The sequence below is a fragment of the Myodes glareolus genome, chromosome 19 (assembly GCF_982192425.1).
Source record: "Myodes glareolus chromosome 19, mMyoGla1.1, whole genome shotgun sequence".
Lineage (NCBI taxonomy): Eukaryota > Metazoa > Chordata > Mammalia > Rodentia > Cricetidae > Myodes > Myodes glareolus.
In genome coordinates this window covers 63,094,086-63,121,060 of record NC_142044.1, presented here as the reverse complement: position 1 = coordinate 63,121,060, position 26,975 = coordinate 63,094,086, and the positions used below count along the sequence as shown (strand labels likewise).

The window sequence follows — 26,975 nt, the reverse complement described above, 5'->3', positions numbered from 1 at the left end:
AGACAGGCTCCAAAAAAGTTATTTCTGAAGACAGACAAGTTTTGACTGTCAATAATTGGGCATCTTATGTACCCAGCTGCTGGTCTAATTCCTCTGCTTACTTTCCTGGAAGCATCAGACACTATGATCGGTTATCACTTTCTGTTACTTCTGTTCTGCAGAAGAGGGAAATAAGCACGCCAGGTTAACTGCCCAACACCAGTGAGTTAACACACCTGATGATGACAGACCCAAGCAAATCTTATCAGAACTTATAAAGGACATGGACTATAAAATGGGCTAGATGCTGACCCAGAAACAAATATTAGTGACTAGTCATGTAATATACCAAAAAAAAAAAAAATCCATAGACAAACTATAATGCTAAACATTCACAAATAAATTCATCAAATCTTTGTTTGGACCTGAAAAGTGCCCCCAAGTGCTTGAGATATAAGCTTGGCACCCAGTGTAGCAATATTTGGATAAACTGTGACTCACTCCATCATTGTATTAATCTAAGCTGAAAATCTTAGCAGCTCTTATGAAATGATGGCACCCTAAGAGGTGGAACCTAACTGAAGATAAGAGCTTTGTGGTGGCAGGTCCTAAGCTCTTTTCTTTCGGGTTCTTTGTTTACGGGTCAAAGGATCAGCAACTCTGTTTCACCAAGAGACTCAAAATGCCCAAAGTAATGGGACCAAGTTACTATGAACCGAACTTCACGAGCCAAAATAAATCTTTCTTCCTTAAAGTTGACTTTTCTTATATATTTTGTTCAGCACAAAAATGTTAACCAACACAGCAAATAACCAAAGCTATCTCAAAGTTGCTGGAGCTAATTTAATCATACATTTAACCAAAATTTAATTTTTCCAAAAAAATACTTAAAGATTTACCCTCAGGATGAGATCCAGACGTGGCTGCAGTTTCATGCCAGGTGCTTTCGGCTACAGGAGTGCCATCTGGATTTCCAGAAGGAATTTCTTGCCATACTTTGGCATTAGGATTTAAACCAGTGCCTTTAGATGTCACCTGCTAAACAATCAAAAGATTTGTGTAAATTGAGATCAAGGGCTTTTTCATTACTTAAATTTGAAAATAAAACAACGCAAAATAAAATAAAAACAGCAATACTAACAGATAAGCAGTACATAATTATTAGGTCTGTGTTCTCCCTACTCAAGGGTCTCTACACAGCTCCAGTTGTAATTAGTCTTTGTCTACTTCCTAAGCATCAGGATTACAAGTATGTACCACAACACCAGGCCAATTATTAGTTTCTGGTCTATGTGAAAATATAAAACTTTAAAAAATAATTGATCTGAGATAAGAATTTCAGATTTCTGTGTGAAATATGGCTACCCATGTAATAAAAAAATATGCACCTCTACAAAATATTTTTCTTGTGGAGATAGGGTTGTGCTGTGCAGCCCAGGCTGGCCAGGGCTCAAAGATCTGCCTGCCCATACCTCCTGAGTTTGGCATTAAACACATGTACTACTATGCCCGGCCCTTTTTTTTTTCTTTTTTTAGTTTTTTTTTATAATTTATTTTAGCTTTATTTTATGTGCATTGGTGTAAAGGTGTCAGATTCCAGGGAGCTGAAGCTACAGACAGTTGTGAGCTGCCACGTGGGTGCTGGGAATTGAACCCGGGTCCTCCGGAAGAACAACCAGTGCTCTTAACCATTGAGCCATCTCTCCAGCCCCATGCCCGGCCTTTTTAAAATACTCTTTAAAATACTGCCTGAGCAGGTAGGTGGAGGCACAGGTCCCACACTTGGTGAAGGTAAGAGGATGAGAAGTTCAAGGCTGGCGTCGGCGTCAACTATTAATTAAGTTTGAGGTCACGTTGAGCTACATGAAACTATCTCAAAATAACAAAATTTTATTTTTAAAATAAATTGAGGCCAGGCGGTGGTGGCACACACCTTTAATCCCAGCACTCGGGAGGCAGATGGGTCTCTGTGAGTTCAAGGCCAGCCCGGTCTACAAAAGCTAGTTCCGGACAGGCTCCAAAGCTACAGAGAAACTCTGTCTCGAAAAAAACTAACTAACTAAATAACTAAATAAATAGAGAAAATACTATTTTAACCCCAACCTATTTGAAAAGATAATGAAATTCATTAAAAGTATTCACATATCTAAAATGTTTCTAAAAGCAACCTAAGTAATGTCAGATTTCTAAGTCTGAATGATGCATTCAAAAACAAAGGTCTGCTCGGTGTAGGGCACTGGAGCTAAAAGAGGTTGTGAACTCCCTTGTGTGGATGCTGGGAACAAAAGCAGGTCCTCTGCAAAAATAGTAAGCACTCTTAACTGCTAAATCATCTCTCCAGCTCTCTTCTAATTTTAAAATTATTTATTTACTGTATGTGTGTGCACAGAGATCAGAGGATAATACTCAAGAGTTGGTTCTCTCTCAATTGTGTGTGTCCTGGGAATCAAACTTGGGTTTCTTAGTGGCCTTCATCTGCTAAACTGTCTTACCAAACCCTTCACTTAAAAATCTTTCTCCCTGTGCCCATGTCCCGTATGTGTCTGTCTTTCCTGCGTTAAGTTCCATACTCTTCTTATTTGAGTTTCTCCCAGTAATCTTCAACAAAATATTATTTTGTTACACTTTACTGTTTGCCATATATTTCTTTTTCTACTTTTTTGTTTTGTTTTGTTTTTTGAGATAGGGTTTCTGGCTGTCCTGGAACTCACCATGTAGACCAGGCTGGCTTCAAATTTAAAGAGATCCACTTGACTATGCCTCCTGAAAGCTGGAATTAAAAGTGTTAACTGCTTTTTTTTTTTAATCAACTGAAAAAGTTATGAGAGCAAGCAAAATAGTGTAGGAAGTAAATGACTTGCCATGCTTGACAACTTGGGTGTGATCCCTAGAACCTAGATAAAAGAAGAGAGAACTGACAAAGTTGCCCTTTGACCTCCACACACACATCATGGCATATATGAACACACACTTAAACACCACACATATACTAATAGTAATACATTTGATTACTAAATCTGGAGGGGAGATGGATTAGGTATACTGTGTGCCATGTCTAAGATATTCATATTTTAAGAACAAGTACTTAAGTACTCCCCACCACTCTGCCATTAGTTACTTGTAGGTTAGTGATTGTTAATTTAGTTACAGAATAATTTTTGATAGCAGAACTACAAAGAACTTGTGCTAGCCTAGGTCTCCTCAACGATATTTAAAACTTGCTGGTATTGCAGCTGATATCACAGGGGCTGAACTCAACCATTATGGACACATGCTAACTAAGCATTTACCAATGAGGTATACATTAACCTAATTTTATTTTAAAATAAAGTTTCGCCTGGCCTCAAACTCTAACTCTACATCTCTGGGGTTCTCATTGTATTCCATCACACTTGGTATGTGTGCCACACTGCTGCTTTTCCTCTCCCCTTTTCTTATATCTAGGCAGGTCCTGATCTCAAGAGCTAGTATTTCAAGCACCGCGCCTGTTTATGTGGAACTGGGCTTCCTACATGCTAGGCAAATACTCTGAGCTACATCCCAGACCTTGAAGTGTTCAAAATCAAAAATTAATGTATTTTTACATACTTAATCTCCTTTCCCCTTCGATACTATCCTCACCCCTGAAGAAAGCAGACAGTAAGAACACAGCCTCAGTGTAGCTTACCAATTACTATTTAAACGTAAAACAACTGGTTCTCTAGAATTATACCCGAATTCAAAACTCACACTTGAATCTAGGCTCATGAATAGTCCTGGGAAATTTTCTTACCTGAGCTTTATTATAAATAAAGCAAGAATTTTTATTTTATAGACAGGGTATCATATGTATCATTGTCTGGCCTGGAGCTCACTATGCAGACCAAGCCAACACTGGAACTCACTGAGATCCTCCTGCTTCTGCCCCAAGTGATGAGATTAATATTGAGCACTACCACCCCTAGCAGAATTACTTAAAAAAAAAAAAATCTGGGCTTAGAAGTATACTGGTGATATAACATTAGAAGATGGAAGCAGAGAACCCCCCCAAAAAGCACAAGAAAAGCTTCATCTATGGAGCAAGCTTGAGGCATTCTTGGGCTAAATGAGACCTTGTCTCAAAAATGAATGAATGAGTGAATGAATGAATGAATAAATGGAGCCAGGCATGGCATAAGCCTTTAATCCCAGTACAGTGGATTTTTTTTCTGTTGAGTTCCAGACCAGCCAGGACTACATAGTAAAACTTTTCTATAAACAAACGTGTAATTAATTCATCTTTGAAAAGTATTTAATAGTATAAGCATTCCACATCCTTTTTTTATAAAGCATATTAGCTTTTTAAAAAAATATTTATTACCTTGGTGTGGTAATAATGCCTTTAGACCCAACATTTGGGAAGCAAAGGCAGACAGATCTCCAAGTTAGGATTTATCTGGTCTAGATAGGGAATTCCATGCCACACAGGGTTGCTCAAACAAATTTAATGACTTATTTATTATTGCTTTATGTCTACTGGGTGTTTTGCTTGCATATACACCTGTATGAGATCCCCTGGAACTGGAGTTATAGACAGTTGTGAGCTTCCATGTGGATGCTGGGAGTTGAACCCAGGTCCTCTGCAAGGGCAGTCAGTGCTCTAACCAGTGAGCCATCTCTCCAGTCCTGCTCAAACAATTTACTGTATGCATGTTTATGTGTGAATATATGCACACTATGGTGTGCATGTGGAAGTCAGAGAGTAACCTACAGGAATTAGTTCTCTCCTTACACTACATATGAATTCTTGGGGAACGAACTCAAGTTTGTCGGGCTTGGTGGCAAATGCCACTCACTACTCACTGAGCCATTTTGTCAATCCAGCATGCTGTTTTCAGGTGGAAATGTACTTTCAAAGGTATACCACATAAACACTAATTTATTCTACCAAAATAATTTCAAGGTAAAGTTAAAGAGTAACAGGAAATTAACTTCTAAGGGAAAAAAAATCAGAAAAATCACAAAAGACAAATTGTGGAATAACATAAATGTCCACAAAAGGCTGGGGGGAAAAGACTAGAAAAATAAAAAGATGCATACACATGAGACCAGTCAAGACATATGGCTCAACAGGTAAGGGTACTTGCTGTCAACCCCAAGGACCTCAGTTCAATTCTAGGACTCACACTGTACAAGAAGAGAATTAACTCATGAAAGCTGTCCTCTGACCTCCAATATGCACCATGGCATGCACTCATCCCTCTACACACAAATATAAATTAAATTATAAAATAAAAAAATTAAAATCTTTAAAAAAATACACACAGGGCTGGCAAGATGGTCGAATGAGTAAAGGTACTTGACAATCTGTGTTCTATCCCCAAGGCCCACATGATGTGGAAAACATACTACTCCAAGTTGTTCTCTGACCTTATGGCATGTGTGTAGCCCAAAGAAATAAATATTTTAAAAAGAGCAGGGGCTACAGAGATGGCACTTACTATGCTTCTCGAGGACCCAAGTTTGGTTCCCAGTACTCATCAGGCAGCTCACAACTACCTTTAACTACAGCTACAGGGGAATAGCTATTTTCTTCTAGCTTTTCCTGGCATCTGTAATCTGTATACATGTAGCACACATTTACACATGAAATGTTCTCTCTCTCATACACATACACACAAATAAAAAATGAGTAAATAAAAAGAAAAAAGGTCTTCATGCAAGGCAAGCACTTTATCTTCTGCTCTATCTCTCAAATTCAGTCAACTGTCATTCATAAAGCTTTACTTTCTGGTTGCTTAATTGGTGTCAATGTTATGGGGGGGGTTGTAATTACTATTTAAATATGGAATTTTTTTGTTGTTTCGAGATAAGGCCTTCTCTATGTAGTCCTGGCTGGCCTGGAACTCAGAGATCTGCCTGTCTCAGTACCTTCTGGCACTGAGCCCTGAAATGTGGTTTGTCTTTCATCGATTCTACACAATTCTTAGAAATAATCTCTTTAAATTTTGCCCCTCTGCTCTATTACTTCTTCTGGAACTCCAATACAACATACATACACCTTCTCATCTGTGCACCATCTGTTCCATGCATCAAACTTTTTTTAAAAATTTTTCTGTCCTTTTTCTTCCTCCAACTCTGAAAAGACTTCAAAAATATGTCTGTACCTGTTTTCTGAATTCTGAAAGTACCAGCATGTACCACGACAGGTTTTGCATTCTAAGCAATTTCTTAATATCTTCCTTCAGTTCACTAAGTTTTTTTCTAAGATGTTCCCCAACTAATAAGTTGTAAATCTCTAAGTCCCTTTTTGACATTTTATTTGTGAAAAAAAAAGGGGGAATTATGCTTAAATGGACTCTGTGTGTGTGTGTGTGTGTGTGTGTGTGTGTGTGTGTGTTTCGAGACAGGGTTTCTCTGTGGCTTTGAAGCCTTTCCTGGAACTAGCTCTTGTAGACCAGGCTGGCCTCAAACTCACAGGGATCCACCTGCCTCTGCCTCCCGAGTGCTGGGATTAAAGGCATGCGCCATCACCACCTGGCACTTAAATGGACTCTTATGAAGAAAATTTATTTCCCTTTTCCAGGTGCACCGTGAACCTTAAATTCTCATTCTCATTCATATTCATTCATTTATCCCCCCCTCCTCCCAAGACCCCCCCCCATCTCTAGGATGTTGCTAGGATTAAAGATGTAGGCCATGCTTAGCTACCTTACATTCTCAATCTAGGGTTTTGGGAAACAATAGGATAGTGAATTTTAGTCATACTCCATGGGGGTTGGGAGAGACTGGGGTTAGAATTACCGAAGGCCTTTCCCATACGAATCAAAGCTAAAAATCGGCAGTTTCCCTTTTCTCTAAGAACTACCACTTATTTGTTCGATTCTAATTTACTTTGTATTCTGCTTCTGGGCACAAAGCACTAGGCCACCAAGGATCAACAAATACTAAGGGTAGCACAAGTTTGATCAACTTCTACAGGTAAGTACAGGGACAGCGATTTTCTTAGTGTCTCAACACTCCTAAGTATCACATGGAGAAGCAGAAGAGAGTGCTCTGAAGAAGGGCTGAGTACATTGAGTAGCCTTGCTTTACAGCCAACTCTTGACAGAAACGCCCAAACACGAGAGACCAGAGCCACTTGTTCAAGACAACACTGCTTAATCACTGAGGAAGGAGAAGCCTCATGATATCATAAACATTCCACAACCTCAACACGTCACACCAGGGATAATACGATTCTACATTAACTGTGAGAATAAACCGTAACATCGAAGAATCCAGTTCTAAATTTTCCCAGAATACAACATATTTTGATTTAAAATTAAAAGAGCAATTCTGACATTTGAGAAGAATGCAAGAAAAGTAAGCAGAAAAAAAACACTATTCTGTTATTAAATAATTATATAATTATAGGTTTTGACATCACTAAAATCTTAAGGCATTTTTATCACATTATGGGCGCTGGAGAGACAATTCAGGTTAACACTGACTTTTTCCAGAGGACCCAGGTTCAATTCCAAGTTCCGAAATGGCAGCTAAAAACTGTCTGTACTATATATAGTTCCAGAAGATCAAATACCCTCTTTTGGCCTCTGTCTGCACCAGGCATAGACATACATGCAGGCTAAATACCCACCCATGCAATAAAATAAAAATCTGTTTATGGTTTATACATGCCTTGGGCACCTTTGCTCTGTTTTGGTAACTGTACTTTATTTTATCAGAAATATAATTGTTTACTGAGTACACATGCCTGATATTTAGGCAATGGGTCTCAAAAAAAAAAAAAGTCAGAAAAAGTCAGGCATTGGTGGCATTGGAGGCAGGTAGTTTGAGTATGAGGCCATTCTCCTTATGAAGGTGTTGGATCCCCTGGAACTGGAGTTACAGACAGTTGTGAGCCGCCACATGGGTGCTAGGAATTGAACCAGAGGCCTCTACAAGAGCAGTCAGTACTCTTAATCAGAGCCCCAAAATCACACCTTTTATATATACTTTGTTGTTGCTGATGATTTGAAGACAAGATCTCATTAAGTTCAGGCTGGCCTCAAACTCATTGTGTAACTGAGGGTGACCCTGAACTTCTCATTCTCCAATCTCCATCCAAAGTGCTGGCATTTATGGACATAGCCATGACACTAGCATAGTGTCACCTCCCTTCTTTTTTGAGACAGAATATGTAGTAGAAGTTATTTTCAAATTCAAAATCCTGCCTTGGCCTCAAGAAAAAACATACATTTAGTTCTAGATAAACAAGTTTGATTCAACCTAAGGATTTTTCCCCAAATTATTGATTGATTGATTGATTGATTGATTGAGTATGCAGTGTTCTGTTTGCGTGCACACCAGAAGAGGGCCCCAGATCTCATTACAGATAGTTGTCAGCCACCATGTGGTTGCTGGGAATTGAACTTAGGACCTCTGAAAGAGCAGCCAGTACTCTTAACCTCCAAGCCATCTCTCCAGTCCGACTAAAGTTTAATAAAGTTTCCCATCCTAACAGCTTGACAACTATAGAATAGGCAAACATCAAACAGCTAAACTGCTGTTCTCCTGTAATCTCTCTATACATATTCTCAGAACTCAGCAGATTGAGGTTAGGAATTTGAGGCCAGCCTAGGCTACACAGAAAGACTGTACTCCACCCCCCCCAAAAGGGGGTGGGGTCCCCTGAAGCATGACTGCCACAAGAGTAGCTTTGTGTCCCAAGTCAGTCTGGGCTACAGAGAAAGAGCCTGTCTCAAAACTCCAAGAGATTAATACAAATCCTATAGAAGTCACTGAGGCTACACAGTTGCATAATGTCTTAACAAACTAACCTGTCAGAGTAGATACTGAAACTGTTACCAACTACTGCCAACATACAGTAGATGATGTGTCAGCATAATTACCATACAAAAATAACCGAGCTATCCCTAAAACTAAGATATGAATTTATTCCTCTTATTTCCCCTGCCTATTACTCTTTCTTTTTTCTTTCTTTCTTTCTTTCTTTTCTTTTCTTTTCTTTTTTTTTTTTGGAGACTAGGTTTCTCTGTGTAGCCCTGGCTGTCCTGAAACTCATTCACTCTGTAGGTCAAGCTGGCCTCAAACTTACAGATCACAGAGATCCACCTGCATCTGCCTCCCAAGTGCTGGCATTAAAGTTGTGCGCCACCCACCCTCCCCCGCCAATCACAACTATTTTTAAGCAATGTATCTCATTCCCAGAGAATCCAAGAACAACCATGATTTTTGTTCAATTTTATGCAAAATTCTTGCTGAAGAAGAAAGGAAAAAGGGGGAGGGGGGCTTCTAATTCTTCTTAAAGTGAGTAAGAATGAGACACCACTTTTAAGGCAAAAAGTAACAAAAGGTTAGGGGGAAATTATTAAATATGTAACATATGCAACCTTTTGTTTTACTTCCATATTTATTATTAGAAACAGGAGTCCCAATGAAAGAGGCGGGGGGGGGGGGGGGAGTCAGCCAGAAGGAGGTGGTCAAACCTTTAAATCCATCACTTAGGAAGCAAAGACAGGCAGATCTCTTAAATTCCAGGCTAGTCTGGTATAGGACAACCAGGGCTACACACAGAAACCCATCTGTCTCTTTCTCCATACACACATACACAAACAAACAAGTAAATATTTTAGAAAAGAAATCAAATATATAATTGGTTAAACTTATTTGCCCCACAATAAACAGGATATCCATGGTTTGGTTTGGTTTGATTCTGCCTCAAAGATCTCTCTCATCCCACTACCACCCCAGCAACAAGGAGAGTCATATTTCCTTCACCAGGTAGGAAGTAAGTTCTCATACTTCCAAGATCAATAGGACCATTAAATTTTAAGTAGTTACGGGGAAAAGAAAATTTAAGGCCAGACATGGGTATATAGCTGATATCCCAGCACATAGGAAGAGGATCAGGAGTTCAATCTTTAGGACTCCGAGGGCCAGCCTGAGCTGTAATAGACACTGTGTCAAAAAACAAAGCCAGAGGCTACAGATATGTCTCGGCATCTAAGGCCACTTGTTTTTGCAGAGAACCCTGGTTCTTTTCCTGGCACCCATAAGGTAGCTCATAATCACCTGTAACTCCGATTTCAGAAGACTTGATAACCTCTTCTGACCTCCAAAGGAACCAAGCACGAACTCAGCCCACACATACATGCAAACAAAACATTCAAAGATGTAAAATATATTTGAAAAGAGAAAAACACGATTAACTCCAAGAATAGAAAAAAAAGAAAAGAAAAAGAAAACCCAAAACACATGCCACTTCCTCAACTATGACTATGGAGTCTTTTTTTTGGTTGACAGGGTTTCTGTGTAGCCCTGACTGTTCTCAAACTCAGAGATCTACCTGCTTCTGCCTCCCAAATACTGTGATTAAAGGTGTGCACAACCACTCCCAGATTTTCAGAAGATTCTTAACGCATTTTATGAAAAAATTAAAAAATAAAAATTAAAGTGTGAATCTGGTCTAGCACACCCCTAAGCTAGCATTCCCAAAGCAAAGGCAGGTTGATCTCTAAGGACAAGGCCAGCCTGGTCCTCTACACAGTAAATTCCACACCAGCTAGGGCTACAAGTTGAAACTCTGCCTCAAAAAAGGGTGGAGCTTCTTCATTCAAAGAATAATAATATTGACAAAAGAGCTCACCTTTACAACAACTCCAGTTAAATATAATCAACATTTTACAGATTTTCAGCAGAAAACTACCTTATAGTAAACTAATCTGCCCAATGTCCAGGGTTGTATACATAAAATAATAAATAATAATAATAATAATAATAGCCAGTATTTGGATCTTGGTAATTAGTCTGGAAAGTGCACTCTTTTTTTTGTTATTATTGCTTGTTTTTCGAAACAGGGTTTCTCTCTGTTGCCCTAGCCTAGCTGTCCTGGAACTAGCTCTTGTAGACCAGGCTGGTCTCGAACTCACATAGATCCACCTATGTCTGCCTCCTAAATCCTGGGATTAAAGGCATGAGCCACTACCGCCTGGCTTGGAAAGTGGACTTTTTTAAAAAAAATATTTATTTATTATTATATATACAATATTCTTTCTGCGTGTATGTCTACAGGCCAGAAGAGGGCACCAGACCTCATTACAGATGGTTGTGAGCCACCATGTGGTTGCTGGGAATTGAACTCAGGACCTTTGGAAGAGCAGTCAGTATTCTTAACCACTGAGCCATCTCTCCAGCCCCCGGAAAGTGGACTCTTAAACCAATAACCGGATGCTGCCTAAACTGCATAGGTAAATGAAAAATCTCTTCAATCAAATGACCTCTGACCCCAGTTTTAACCCTAAATGAATAATGATCAGTTAGAACCAGATACAGACAATAGTTACAAGGTAAGAACCAGGGTCCCCAAGGCTAAAGTTAACTCAGACTTTTTCCATCCCAAAGGCAAGGTGAAGCCGGGCAGTGGTAGAACACGCCTTTAATCCCAGCACTTGGGAGGCAGAGGCAGGAGGATATCTGTGAGTTCGAGGTCAACCAGGACTACAAGAGCTAGTTCCAGGACAGGTTCCAAAACCTAAAGAGAAACCCTGTCTCAAAAAACCAAAAAGAAAGGCACAGATGAATTTCAGTTAAAGAAAAGAACAATAGTCACAGTAATTTTCCTAATAGTATGTAACTTCTATGACAAAATACTTATTGTAATTTAAAATTCTGGAATTATTCTGTGAACTTCACCACAGTGGCAGTGACTTTGTCTGTGGATTACTGTCCTCTAACACCTTGGAGAGTTTATGAATAGTCAGAACACAGATCTTCAAAGATCATGGATGAGTATATATAGTTATGTATGGATGTTTTGTCTGCATGCATGCCTGTGTACCACATATGTGCAGGGCCCAAAGAGAACAAGGTGTGTTTGATCTCCTGGAACTTAAGTTACCACATGGGTGCGGGAACCGAATGCAGGTTCTCTGAAGAGCAGCCAGTGCTCTTCTCTGCTGAGCAGTCTCTCCAGCCAGCAAAGGTAGTTTTAATCTAATGTTAAATTAGTCAACTTTTTGTCACTTTCAAATGAGAATGAACATGAGAATATCTTTCATATATATTCTAAGGCAGCAGGAGCTCACATAATCCTTTAATTTTCAATGTTTTACCTTGTCATTCCTCTTAACAACTTTGTCATAGGTTTTGTGTATTATTAGTATAATCCTCAACTTACAAAAGAAAACTAAGAAGCAAGGGTTTAATAACTTGTCCAAAGGCACAAAACTAGAAAGTAACTAAATCTAAGCACAGTTTACCTGTCTGGTCAAAGGTCCAGTTTCTACTTGTTTTGTTTTGAGAAAGTCTCATTATGTTGCCCAGGATGCTCTTGATTGCTTAGGCTCAGGCAAGTCTCTCATTCTCAAGTAGCTAGTGTGTATCAACCACCTGCCTTTTTTTGCATAGTGATGGAGATCTAAGGGCCTCACATCAACTGATCTACTTGCCTCTGCCTCCTGGGTGCCCCCAAGACTGTTATCTTCAGGGTTTTTTTTTTTTATTTGTATTCAACTCTTTCATATAAATGTATATTTTAACAACACAATGATCTTCATTTTTGCTCTAGAAGTTATGGATACCCAACAAAGGGATATTCTTCACTAAGAAAAAAAATTGGCAGTACCAGAGATTGAATACAGTCGGATGTAGTTGACTGAAGGGCTTTATACATGACAGGCAAGCATGAGCTACAACCCTTGGTCAGTTGATAGTACCAATCTATTTTTTATTCAGGACACTATGAAGTTAGCCTGGGCTACAGAATGAGTTAAAGGCTGGCTTGAGCAACTCAAAAGTTTCCTGGATGCAAGCTAAAAACTAGGATCAGGAGTTCAAGGTTAACCTCTGTTATATAGCAAGTTAGAGAGGCCAACCTGAACTACGAGACCCTGTATCAAATAAACACATAAATATTTTAAACCCTACATATTTCAGTGTTTCGGTGTCAACAATTTACTTATGTACTTATATCCATCAACAACTCACACCATAGTACAGCTATATATGTACCACATATCAAGCTGCTACAAGAATGTATGATTTAATACGGAAGCATCATAAACATAACCATGTCAGAAGATAGGAACAAATTACACATAGGAACTTGAGTCGAGGGAGTTTTATTGAGGTTGAGTTCGTCATCTGCTGCTAACATCAGAAGCAAAGATTCTCAAATCTTTATAGAAAGTAACAGTGAACAACACATCATTTACGCTTTCAAGATTGAGAAAATGCTTCATATTAAGTTTTACAGAACACAAAAATTAAGTAAATCACAAATTACAAGTATAATAAATGTCAAAGCAGAGTCATTTTCCATTTTCAATTAAGAATATTTAAAGAAGTCCTTTTTATAACAATACTTGGATTAAAAAGTTTTAACAACATCCTCAACTGCATATGCCTCGGCAACTCAGAATTCAACTACAACAAAATCTTGTTTTTGACCCAAGGCAGAAAACCAAAATTACAGATTTGAAATATTTATCTACTATCAACAATTACTTTCATTAACTAGGAAGAAATATGGAGGAAGCAGACAGCCGAAACAAATCTAAAATGACTAGTATCGGTATTTTCAGTAACTTGCTTTTTACAAACTAGAATTTGAAACTCAAAAAAACGCTTTTGTACCCTTCTTTAAAAATTCCAATTAACCTATTTTATTCCTATGGGTGCTTTGCTTGCACATATATCTGTGCACGATGTGCATGTAGTACACCCTGGACGCCCTGGGACTAGTTATAGATGGCTGTATTATGTAGTTACTGGGAATCAAACCTAGATCCTCTGAAAAACCAGTCAGTGCACTTAACCACCGTGACATCTCATTCCAATTTGCAGGCCACTCTGTGTAGCAATATTTGTATTGATTTTTTAAATTTGTATTTGTTTCTAATAAATGCTAAACAAATTCATTTACTCATAACTTTTCTTGGTAAAGTTTACACAATTTAAAGAGGCTGGGGATGCTTAGTGCTTGAATGCTGTTCAACATGTAAAGGCTCAGGTTTAACGGCCCAGGCAACAAAAAATGGAGACTAAAAATATTTACAAATTTGTTCATACACTTTCATCCTACAAATCATTCTTTTTTAAAAATATAATGAGGGTTGTGCCAGGCAGTAAAGGTGGTGGCACACGCCTTTAACCCCAGCACTTGGGAGGTAGAGGCAGGAGGATCTCTGTGAGTTCAAGGCCAGCCTGGTCTAAAAGAGCTAGTTCCAGGACAGGCACCAAAAACTGCAGAGAAACCCCCGTCTCAAAACAAAAAACAAATAATAATAATAATAATAATAATGCTGGGAAGACAGCTCAGTCAGTGTTGTGCATTTCCATGGAAGCATTAAAACTTGAGACCTATCTCTAGCACCTACATTAAAAAAAAAAAAATGAGAGACCTCTCAGAAGGCTGAGGCAGGTGGAGTTCAAAGCCAGCCTGGACTACAGAGTGAGTTCCAGACAGCAAGGACTACAAAGACCCTGCTTGCAAAAGTAAACAAACAAAATCTGATAGCAAAATCTGATAGAAATATCCATTCTCCTAAATACAACACTCTGGAAGCAGAGGCAGAAGAATCTGTGAATTCAAATTCACCCTGGTCTACACAAGTTCCAGGCCATCAAAACTGCATCCTAGTGAATGAGACTGTATTTCAAAAGAAAAAAAGGGGGGGGGTGCGCTGGTACCAGGACTTGGCAGGTAAACTGCTTGCCATTAAACCAGATGACCTTTGATGTATCCCCAGAACACATATGGTGGAATAGGAATGATTCCTGCAAGCTGTCCTCGAGCCTCTACAGGTGTATCATGACACAAAAAAGGAAGAGTACATGTATATACACACACAGATAAATGTTGGGGGGGGCAATTTTAGGGAAGACACCAGAAACTGGCTGGCCAGTCAACATAATCAAATCGGTGAGCTACAGGTTCAGTAAGAAACCTGTCTCAAAAAATAAGTGAAAAGCAATTGAGGAAGACATCCAACATTCATCTTGGCTTCCAAAGCATACACATGTCCACATATTCAACATATACAAATGAAGACATAGGAGGTTAAAAAAAAACCCTACAAATATGTACACACAGATTGATTCTCAATGATATCTAAAAACACTAACTAAAACAATAAATTTAAAAAATTGAAAGCGCATGCCTTTAATCCCAGCACTCGATAGGCAGAGACAGGCAAATCTCTGTGAGTTTGAGTCAGCCTGGTCTACAGAGCAAGTTCCAGGACAGACTCTAAAGCTACAGAGAAACCCTGTCTCAAAAAACCAGAAAGATTAAAAAGGACAGGCCTGGCTGTCCTTGTACTATGTAGAACATGCTGGCATCAAAGTCACAGAGATCCACTTGCTGATCTGCAGTGATTAAAGGCATTCCCTATCACAGCATATAATGCTAATAATATAAAATTTAAAATGCCACAATCAGCCGGGCTGATCAGGCGTGGTGGTGCACGCCTTTAATCCCAGCACTCCTGGGAGGCAGAGGCAGGTGAATCTCTGTGATTTCAAGGCCAGTCTGGTCTACTCAAGAGCTAGTTTCAGGGCAGGCTCCAAAGCTACAGAGAAACCCTGTCTCGAAAAACCAAAATAAAATAAAATAAAATGCTACAATTTACAATTTAAAAGCATTAAACTTTAGTTAGAAAAAAGATTATGTTTCAAATGTTGTAAAATGAAAAATTGTTTAATGGGTTCAGAGTTTCCTTAGGAAAAAAGGATTTATTATTTATTATATTAGGACTTATGTATGTCTCTATGATGTCAGAGACCAACAGAGGTCTGGAGCTGGAGTTGTGAGTTGCCAGATGTGGGTACTGGGAACTGAACCTGGGTCCCCTGGAAGGGCAGCAAGCACTCAATGAGCCAACTCACCAAGTTCCAATTTCACAAAATCTAATAAAAAAAAAAATCTGGAGGTAGATGTGGTGATGCAACATTATACTGTGATAATGTCCTTAAAAAATACCAATGAAGAACCTGCGAAATGGCTTAATGGGTAAAGGTACTTGCTGCTAAGCTTGACAAATGGAGTTTGAACCCTGGGGCCCATATAGTAGAAGAGAATCTACTCCAGACAGTACGGTGATGGCTCTGGCCTTTAATTCTAGGGCCTGGGGTTGGGGGGGGAGGGGGGCAGAAACAGGTGTGTCTCTGTAGAGTTTGAGGCCAGTCTTGTCTACAAAGAGGGTTCCAGGACAGCCAGGACTACACAGAGAAACCCTGTCACAATACAAGCAAACAAAAACAAAAAAAGTTTGTGTGACATTTGTGGTTCTCAAGCAACACTCTAAACACACACACAAAACAAAACCCTGTACTATAAATTAAAAAAAAAACTTTAAATTGAACGCAGATGTTCATGCCTGTAATCCCGGTACTTGGTAGTCTAGGAACTGTTTCTAGCCCAGGCCACAAAACAAATTTTAATTGATAAACTTACCAAAGTAATGTTAAAAAAAACAGAGTAATTCAAGCAACGTAGGGTGCGTACACACACACACACACACGTATGTATATATCACTGCTCCCTTATTAAGTGGTAAATATTAAAATAATAATCAGGGAAAAACTTGAATAGAGAGAAATCCAATTTCAGTGGTCATTAAAATGCCAAGAGCTGAAAGCAGGAGTGGTGGTGGTACACACCTTCAATCCCAGTGCAGGGAGGCAGATGTAGACCAGGCTGGCCTCAAGCTTCCTGGCCTCTGCCTCTTGAGTGCTGGGATTAAAGAAGTGTCACTATTGCCCAGTTTGCTGTTGATCTAAACCATTTAAAAAAACAAAAAAGAAAGAAAGAAAAAAAGCTGGGCGGTATTGGTGTACACCTTCAGGTAGATCAATGCTTTTGAGGCCAGCCTGTTATTGGAGAGAGTTCCAGAACAGTCAGGGTTACACACCGAGAAACCTTGTCTCAAAAAACAAATATAGCCAGGTGGTGGTGCACACCTTTATTCCCAGCACTAGGGAGCAGAGACAGGTAGATCTCTGTGAGTTTGAGGCCAGTCTGATCTACAGAGTGAGTTCAAGACAGGATTCAAAGGGGCGGGAGAGATGGCTCAGTGGGTTAAGAGCATTGCCTGCTCTTCCAAAGGTCCTTCCTGAGTTCAATTCCCAGCAACCACATGGTGGCTCACAACCATCTGTAATGAGGTCTGGCGCCCTCTTCTGGCCTGCAGACATACACACAGACAGAATATTGCAAACATAATAAATAAATAATTTTTTTAAAAAAAGGATAGGATTTAAAGCTACACCCTCTAGAAAAATCAAAAACCCAAAAAGAAAATAACAGACAAATATATACATATGTACATACACACACATACACACATTTATGTAAAATTACAGAACAAACCAATATTGAACAGTCGTTATCAAAATATCTTAAAATTGTATATTTAAATATATTTAAAATTGTACTATATTTAGTAGAAAAATAAGGGGGTTTTTGGTTTGCTTTTCAAGATAGAGTTTCTCCATGTGGCCCTAGCTGTCCCGGAATTCAGAAATCTGCCTACCTCTGCCTCTCAAGTGCTAGAATTAAAGTTGTAGGCCACCACCACTCAGCCAACAAATAGATTTTACTAACACACTAAATAATTTTAACATATCAAGGAGTAATGTGTATAAATGCTTCAAATTACCTGCAAAATTTGAAATAAAATATGAAGACATGTGATTTCTCTTGGAGACAGGAAAAGACCTCATTATTTCAACTATGACTTAGAATTTTCAATTCTTTACTAACTGCAGTTCAGTGAGAACTTCTGAACTCTGGTCCCTTATTGAGAATTTCTGTATCATGAGGTTATAAGAATCAATACTAGGGGTTGGGTATCAGTAGTACAGCTTATTCCTGTAGTGTTCAAGACCTTGGGTTTTGCACATCCTCAATCACCTAAGAGACAAATACAGGGGCTGAAGAGATGGCTCAGTGGTTAGGAGCATTGCCCACTCTTCCAAAGGTCCTGAGTTCAATTCCCAGCAACCACATGGTGGCTCACAACCATCTGTAATGAGGTCTGGTGCCCTTTTCTGGCCTGTAGGCATATGCACAGACAAAATATTGTATACACAATAAGTAATTTTTTAAAAAAAGAAACAAATACAGTATTTTTTAAATGTCAAATAACCAATGTCTTGTTTCTGATTGGTTTTAGTACCACATATTAAGTCCTGAATATTTCAGAACTTTAATTTTCAATAAGCTGAATGAGAAAAAGATAAACTGAGCCAAAGAAATGACTAATGGGGATATTAACTTTAAATAGCTGTTTAGTGAAAAACACAGTAATAATACAGCCTCAATATTCATTACCTGAGCCATGTGTAGAGGTACACACCTTTAATCCCAGCACTTTGGGAGGCAGAGGCATGTACTATATCTAAACTGGGAAATCATGGCTGGCTAGTTCAACTTGGATCTAAATTATTTCTATTGCTTAGCATTTACTAAGTTTTTTTGTTTTGTTTTGTTTTTTGTTTTGAGACAGGGTTTCTCCGTAGCTTTTGCAGCCTGTCCTAGAACTAGCTCTTGTAGACCAGGCTGGTCTCAAACTCAGAGTTCAGCCTGCCTCCGCATCCTGAGTGTTGGGATTAAAGGCGTGCACCACCACCACCCAGGTACGAAATTCTTTAACCTCTCAATTTGTTCCCTCAACTGTAGAAACACTGCAATGTTGTTTTAAGAGACAGAAGAGGGTCTGGCAAAAACACTAAAGAACATACCTACTAGTAAAGAAGTCAAATCAACCTGAAACTCTCAATTTCTTTTTGAAATTATATAGACAAAACGAACGTCACAATCTTGCCTAGTTTGCTGTTTCTCCCTTTCTCTCCTTAAAGCCTGCAACACAGCTGGGTGGTGCTGGTGGTGCTCGTCTTTAATCCCAGCACTCTGAAGGCAGAGGCAGGCAGACCTCTGAGTTCAAGGTCAGCCTGGTCACACAGCCACACAGCAAGTGACAGGATAGCCAGGGCTACACAGAGAAACAGTCTTGAAAAACCAAACACAAAACAAAACAAACAAAAACTTTGCAATATTTGCACAGCACAGTAATCCCTAAAACAAACCAGCCCAGATTACAATAAAACCTGATTTTTTATTCTGTTAAAGGAAAACAAGGTGGGTTTTAAATTCAAAAGAACTTTAAACAAGGTGGATTTTAAATTTAAAAGAAATAGAAAAAACAGTCAAAACTGTTAGTGTTTTGCTTCAAATATCCGAATTAAAACATATTACTAGTCTTGAATATACACTAAATGTCTTTAACGTTTAATTTATGGATCCTAAGCTTATCAGCTACATAAACTTTCAGGAAATGTAAAAGGTAAAATAGCAGAGGGAAATATAGGAATTTGCCTAATATACAATCCACATGTCTGTGTTACAATATCCTTATGTAACACAGTACCATGTACAACAAATATACACAATGAAAGTAAAAATAAATAAAACTGCTTATTTATTTTATGCCAGACTATCAGGGAATAAGACTCACCCACCACCTCAGAACACCCTTCCCCCGATAAGTTGGCCCCAGTTTCCAAGTCCATTATACAACCTGTGATTCCTGCCCTCATGAAAAGATTCTTTTTATGGGCATAGTTAACAAATGCCAAGTTGCAAAGTTGCACTTTGCTGGATTGACGTTTTCACAATGTAAGAACAATATGATCTGGAATCTACTCAAAGCATTTGCCAGGCAGTCAGCTGATGCTCACTGAACACAACAGGACAGAAATGAGAGAAATTACACTTCATTATTTAAGCCAGGAAATCACTACCTTGAAAACTCAAATAGGCGGACGGTAGACGGTCCAATGAAACAAAGTATTTCCACTGATCCAACACCACCACAAAAACCCGGCTTTTCCCTACGTTTTCCCCACTCTTGTAATTTCCCGTGTAAATAGCTTTTAATAGGTTCTCGGGATCAACCCGCAGCACGCAGCCGCAGCCCGAGTAACTTTTACAAAAGGTCAGAGCGGTGCCTTTCAAGGCTGCCGACCCCTCTCGGGCTTCGCCGTTCAAACTAAGTCGCTTTCACCCACAGAACGTTCCAGACTCAGTCGCCCAGCCCGAACAGAGTTTTAAAAGGTAAAGCTTGGGGGTCGGGGTTGGAGGGTGGGGGGTCTTTCCGTTCTCTCTTAAAAGCACACCCCTCCCCAAATTACCCAGACGGAAGCCAGGACCACCGCGCGCCGCCGCGTCCCTCCCGCGGTCCCACACGTTGCCCGCCCGTCCCGGCCGCCGCGCGAGGCCTCCGGGCCCCCGAACGCGCCCACCTGATCGCCCTTTCTCCGCAGACTCCGCCCCCCGCCCCCGCCCGTTCGCCGCCGCCGGGAGCTCCATATGGGACACTCGGCTCCCTCGCCCTCCGCGCCTCACGCCACCTCAGCCGAGCCCCCGCCGCGCCACCTTCAGTCCCCGCCGCCGCCAGCAAGGGCGCCGACCCCCACGGCTCGCTGCAGTGTGCAGAGCGCACGGCGGAGCTGCAGGCCTGCACGGCCCAGGTGCTGTGTCAGCCTCTCGGCGGGCTCCGCGGCGTGTACGGCCTGGCAAGTCACATGGCGGTGGGACCGGCCCGCGCCCCCGACACTTCGGCTCTTCTCAGAGCCAGGCCGGACTACCGAAGCCACTCACCTCCACGAAGAGCAACATGTCTGCTTCCGCTCGGCCCGATCGTTCACGCTGCCGCGACTCCAACTGGCTCCCAGGCCCGGGCCCCAATCGCTAGGATAAGGACACTCGCCTTGCCCCTCCACCCGGCAGTGGACCGGCTCCTCCCCCGCCGTCAGCCGCTGCGCCCTGACCCGCCCGGTCCCGCCTCCCTTGAAAAACAACTGTTTCCGGTTCTGCAGACAAACTGCTTCCGGGAGAGGACCCCTCCCCCTCCGGCGTGCTTCGCTTCGGCTCGCCCTCCTCGGGCAGCGTAAGCGAAAGCGTCTCGTTCTTGTGGCGTGGGTACAAGCTGTGCAGGCCGCGCCGTTCCGGGCCGCGGGTCGTGGCAAGCTCCCACTGACCCGTTTTCCCTTTTCTCAGCTAGATGACCGCCGCACCCCTAAAGATTGCGCAGTTGTCGGAGTTGAGAATCTAGGTTTGATTAAAACACGGTTGCGCGCGACGTCGCCTAGACTCTGCCCCTGCTGAAAACGTGGAAGGGAGTGAGGAAGGCCGCGGTAGCAGCAAAGAGACTCGTAGTTAAATGCGTACTGCGTGTCCGGCACTCTCCTAAGCATTTTGCATGAGTTCATCTCAAGACCCTATGAATAAATTGTTACTATCCCAGGTTTGTTGAAGGAGCCCTGTAGCACATCAGATTCCTTTAAACACAAATTTAATAGAACTTAGCCCCAGGCCCCTTGGAATCAGGGCTTCATTAACATGATGATGCTCCACTTGGATGCTTAATGTGCTGCTAACTAATAATTAGTCTAGATCTCTTTTATTGCTGTTTACTTAGTCAAATAAAAGTCTATAAAGCTTTTAAAATCCATGTTGTTTTGTTATTTTGCTAGAGTTATTATTCTCTTACCACGTCTCCTTTAGTTTCAACCCCCCCACACACACAAACCCTTTTTTTGTTTTGTTTTGTTTTTTGAGACAGTGTTTCTCTGTAGCTTTGGAGCTTGTCCTGGAGCTAGCTCTTGTAGACCAGGCTGGCCTCAAACTCACAGAGATCTGCCTGCCTCTGCCTCCCCAGTGCTGGGATTAAAGCTGTGCGCCACCACCAGGCCACACCTTTTTTTTTTTTTTTTTTTGACAGTTTCACTATGTAGTCCTGGATGCTGCAGACCAGGCCACACCCACAGAGATCTACCTGACTCTGCCACTGCCACTGTCTCTGGAGTTCTGGGATCAAAGGCCTGTGTCCCACACCCACCTCACGCTTTTTTTCTTTTCTCTATTTTTATTTTTATTTTTTGAGACAAGGACTCTTTGTAGATATGTTGACCAAACACTGCCTCCCCAGTGCTGAGATGAAAGGTGTGTGCCACCATACCCAGCTACGCTCACCTGTTGAAATACTTAATGTCTGCCAGATGTAGTGTCATGCATGCTCTACAGTGAAACGCTGTCTGGAGAGGGCAGGACTTTTAGTTGCCTTCATATTTTCCCCATTCAGTGATTTAAAAAAAAAACAAAACTTAAAACCAGGTGGTGGGTTGCACCACCACCACCTGGCTGGTTTGGTTTTTCAAGACAAGGTTTTTTGTGTAACATCAGTCCTGGCTGCCCTGAAACTTGCTTTGTAGACCAGGTTAGCCTCAAATTTACAGAGATCTATTTGTCTGTCTCTGCTTCCTGAGTGCTGGGATGAAAGGTGTGCACCATACCCCTGGCTTTCTATTCTTAGTCCATGTAATCTCCTTTGGTTTGCTTCAAACAAACACCTTACTTTCTCACATTGACACCAAACTATATTCACCATTAAGTTGCTGATACTTTACTTAGCTGAGCAGTGGTGGCGCATGCCTTTAATCCCAGCACTCGGGAGGCAGAGGCAGGCAAATCTCTGTGAGTTTGAGGCCAGCCTGGTCTACAAGACCTAGTTCCAGGACAGGCAGCAAAGCTACAACTTTAAAAAAAAAAAAAGTTGCTGATACTTATATTTTGGTCCCTCTTTAATCTCCTTGCCAGTAAATTCTCATTATTTTATCTCAGTCATTAAACTCTCTCCCACTAGGATAGAAACTTTAGCACTGACCTCCAAAGCCATGACTCAGGGTGTCTTTCCTATTTGTCAGTCAACCACCTCTCTCCATAAGGCTTCCCCAAAGACTCTGTCCGCCACAGCTTTCTCCTTTGTATCTTTTGCTAGCACCTCACAGTCTATCTTTCCTTTTTCTCGTTTTTTAGTTTCTTCACAAAAACCCTATGGTGCAGTCTTCTTGGTTTAGGACACTCGCATGGGCATAATGGTATCTCAGCGAGTGCTTTTCAGTCAGAAGGGAAAGGTTTTCACTGCCTTTAAAAAGCTTCATTTCCCGTTGCTGGTGAGCCCCGCGCTACGTGAAAAGAACACCAGACTGAGAGAGAAATAAAGCTGAATCAGCTCATTTGGCAAGTATTAGTTGAGGCGCTTTGTGGGTGCTTTGCCTTTTGCAAAATGAAAGGGTTTTGAGGCTTTCATAATTTGACAACAACAAAGTAGGAAATTCTGAACTTTCCGACTTTCTAGAGTAAATAAGCCTGAGTTATGATTTATGGGATAAGAGAGGGAGTAATAACTATAGGTGACAGGGTGAGACTGATTGAACAGTCACTGTATCCTGGACCTCAGGAAATGCGTGTGAACAGAGGTGTCCACTCCAGTGGGCTTCTCTGGAAGAGCGAGTGAAGACTCCTACTGAATGTGAGAAAAACAAAAGTCACAGCCAGACGCTGACAGTTGGTGCATGCTGGCTGGTGCACACCAGCAACACGGTGGCTAGTGCGCACCGGCAACACTTGCATTTGAGCATGGTATAAGACAAGTTAGGAAGTTACTTGTGGGCAGAGGAGGGAGTCACAATCTTTATTTTATTTTTGAAATAGAGTCTCAGTCTCCTTGTTATGGGCAGCATAGCTATAGACAAGGTTGTATCTGTTTGGGAAGCAAGAAAAATCAGAGCTGGTGCTGAGAGCAGCCTTTCCATGCAAGCGGTGCTGGAAAGGTGTGTGGAGCTTCCCAAGGCCAGCCACAGGAAAAAAAGAAAAAGAAAAAAATAGGGTCTCATTCTGAAGGTTGAACTTTAACTCTCAGCAATCCTCTTGCCTCAGTACCTGAGTACTGGAATTACAGGTATGAGCTACCATGCCTAGCTGACAATGTCATCTTAAAGAGAAACATTTCATTTGATCTGTGTTTATTATCTTTAAAAAAAGAACAACAGCTGGGCCTGGAAGAGCAAGGCCTATCATCCGAGCTACCTGGGATGCGAGGTAGGAAGATCAAAAGCTGAGGACCTTGGCCAGTGAAATGGCTCAGCAGGTAAAGGCTCTTGCCACTAAGCCTGGTAACCTGAGGAGAGTCCCCAGGAACCACGTGGTAGGAGAAAACTGACTCCCACAAGTTACCCCACACACACACATGCACACACACACACAAACACGTACACACTTGATCAATCCACCAATGTAATATCTGCCGGGCAGTAGTGGCGCTCACCTTTAAACCCAGCACTCAGGAAGCAGAGGCAAGTGGATCTCTGAGGCCAACCTGGTCTACAGAGTGACTTCCAGGACAGTCGGGACTATCCAGAGAAACCCTGTCTCAAAAACTAAAAAAATGAAAAAGAAATTAAATTCAAGTCCAGCCTGGGCTACAGAGTTAATTCAAGCTCAATTTGGGTAATTTAGCAAGAACTGTCTAAAATAAAAATGAAAATAAAAGGGGGGGCGCGGTAGCCTGTGTGGCACTGCTTGGATCATCAATACTGGATGGAGGGATGGAAGAGGGTGGAGCTGGGTATACAGCTCAGTGGTAGCCTGTGTGGCGTGCAGAGGCAGTGTGTTTGATCATCAATACTGGATGGAGGGATTACACTGCGATTCAGGCTTCTCTTCCCTAAGAGCTAAAACACCTAAACTGCATTCTCTCCAAAATTTACAAGGAGCTTGGCGGTGGTGCATGCCACCTTTAAACCCAGAAGTCTGGAGGCAGAGGTAGGCGGATCTTTGTGAGTTTAAGGCCAGGGTTCAGGACAGCTCCAAAGCTATAGAGAAAGCCTGTTGTCAAAAACAAAAACAAAAAAACAAAATAAAACCAGAGCAATAATTTTGCAATGTTTCCAACATAGGAAATTTTAGAGAGAGCTTAAATTATACATCTATAATTTTAAAAAATATATAGTACCTATCAAATGATACTACAAAGTTTATGAATGCATAAACACAATAAAACTATATAAGGATAGACTATACACGGGTATAGCACATTCATGATTAGTTACCTCTGAAGTAGGATAGAGGAGGGGACAGACATCTGGGAAGAACAAAGGGGAACCCAACTTTATTTCTAATGCTTTTTCCTTTATTTAGAGTTCTCTGGCCAAGCATGGTCATGCACACCTGTAATCCCAGCATCTCCCCTGAGTCAGAGCTGCCCAAAAGGGCACCCTCTCCTCGGGTAGAAGCAGCCTCTAATGGTCCCTTCGATTTTGTGAGTCAACTATGAAACCCCAAAGCCTTAGTCGGGTTCTTTGTAAAAAGCAAAAACAAAAATCAATTGTAAGGGAAACTGTGGTACTCTTTCAAATACCTTCCAAGTTATCAAATGCTGGAAAAGTTAAGGGCCAGATGAGGAACTCGTAGCCATTCCATTACAGTCTTAACTTAAACCTGTTGTAGCAGGGCCCCAGGAAAAGAGGAACCAACAGTTACATTGGGAACACAGGAGCTTGGGTTCTAACACTTAGCATCTACGCTCACAGTGCAGGACTATGTCTTCCAGTCCTCTAGTGTTCCTGCTATCTGGTCTTTCATTCACCTCTCCCTTCCACTGTCACAGCCCACAGAATGTCTAGTTCTTTACACAGAGGAAGCATTCTACAATGTTCTAGCCAATGATAATGTCACAATGGGCCTATTAATAGCATCATCAAGACTTGAACATTAGAAGGCCTCAAGTTGGTCCAAGTAGGGTGAGCCACAACCTCTTGAAGTAGTCTTGCAGCTTCTCAGTGGACACTTTTAATTAGCATTTGCCTATATTCTGTGAGAAATAGAAGAAACACAAATAAATTGCCCAGATTTTCAAAATGTTCGCGAAAAGGCAAAGTAATATCAACAGTGAATCTGATTCAGACAACGAATCCAAGGATCTTTCCATCATGAAAGGAAAGTCCGAAGGCGGTTTTGATAACTCAGGGGGTTCTAATCTCGAAATCCCATTATCAGTAAAAGCAGTCATCAGAAAGATTGAGCAAGCGCAGCTCCTTCGGGCCAAAGAGGTAAGTAATCAATTGACTTATAGACCACAGATGTTTAGAATCTTGTATGACCAGGTGAATTTTTTGTTTGAAAAGAAAACACTTTACATCCAAGAGAGCTGACTGACTTTTAGTTAACGTTGACTTCAAATGACACTTTTTAAAAAAATATTTATTTATTATTTATTATGTATACAATATTCTGTCTGTGTGTATGCCTGCAGGCCAGAAGAGGACACCAAACCCCACTACAGATGGTTGTGAGCCACCATGTGGTTGCTGGAAATTGAACTCAGGACCTCTGGAAGAGCAGGCAATGCTCTCAACCGCTAAGCCATCTCTCCAGCCTGACACTTAAAAAAAAAAACAACAAAAAAACCAGACTGTGGATAGCAAGCTCCAATTCTGTATCAATCTGTTCAAGATAGAATTAGTCAAGGCATTTAAGAAGTAAATCAATCAATATGGCGGCACATCTGCAATTCCAGCACTCAGGCAAATGATGAAGTCAGGAGGCACCTGAGTTCAAGTATGAGGCCAGGTTGAGCTGAACATTAACAAAACTTGCCTAGGGGTGGAGAGATGGCTCAGTGGTTAGGAACACCGACTGCCCTTCCAGAGAATCTGGGTTCAATTCCCAGCGCCCACATGGCAGCTCACAACCATCTGTAACTCCAGTTCCAGGAAACCTGACACCCATGGCACAACACCAATTCACATTTAAAAAAAATTACACTGGCTGTGGTGGTGCACGCCTTTAATCCAAGCACTCAGGAGGCAAAGACAGGTGGAGCTCTGTGAGTTCAAGGCCAGCCTGGTCTACAGCATGAGTTCTAGGATACCTAGGACTGTTACACAGAGTAACCCTGTCTCGAAAAACCAAAAACAAAACCAAACCAAAACAAAAAAATTAAAGAAAAAGAAAAAAAACAAGACTTGTCAAAAAAAAAAATCAAAAGCTGGGTAATCTGGAGATGGCTCAGCTGTTTAGGGCTCTTTCTGCCATACCTCACCGCCTAAAGTCATCCCCAGAAGCTACACCTCAGGAGGGAACCAACTCTCCAGCTGCACTCTGGCCTCCACACACATGTAGTGAAGAGCCT

General features: G+C 41.1%; 2 protein-coding genes across 3 annotated transcripts in view; one reads left to right on the top strand and one right to left on the bottom strand.

The window, feature by feature from the left end:
• The window catches only part of Larp4 (La ribonucleoprotein 4), a 57,620-nt gene extending 36,859 nt beyond the window's left edge, over positions 1 to 20,761 (bottom strand). The window contains exons 1-2 of one of the 2 annotated variants that reach the window (XM_048444573.3): positions 20,603 to 20,761; positions 879 to 1,017 (exon numbers count right to left, since the gene is read on the bottom strand). In XM_048444573.3, the coding sequence (XP_048300530.1) occupies positions 879 to 1,017; positions 20,603 to 20,620 (157 nt within the window). In that variant the 5' untranslated portion in view covers positions 20,621 to 20,761. The remainder of the gene's footprint in view (positions 1 to 878; positions 1,018 to 20,602) is intronic. The other variant, XM_048444574.3, reaches the window with a different exon arrangement.
• Positions 20,762 to 25,548: 4,787 nt separating this feature from the next.
• Fam186a (family with sequence similarity 186 member A) overlaps positions 25,549 to 26,975 on the top strand; it is a 66,742-nt gene continuing 65,315 nt past the window's right edge. Inside the window, exon 1 of the mRNA XM_087899284.1 lies at positions 25,549 to 25,893. Within this exon, the coding sequence (XP_087755410.1) occupies positions 25,702 to 25,893 (192 nt within the window). The 5' untranslated portion in view covers positions 25,549 to 25,701. The remainder of the gene's footprint in view (positions 25,894 to 26,975) is intronic.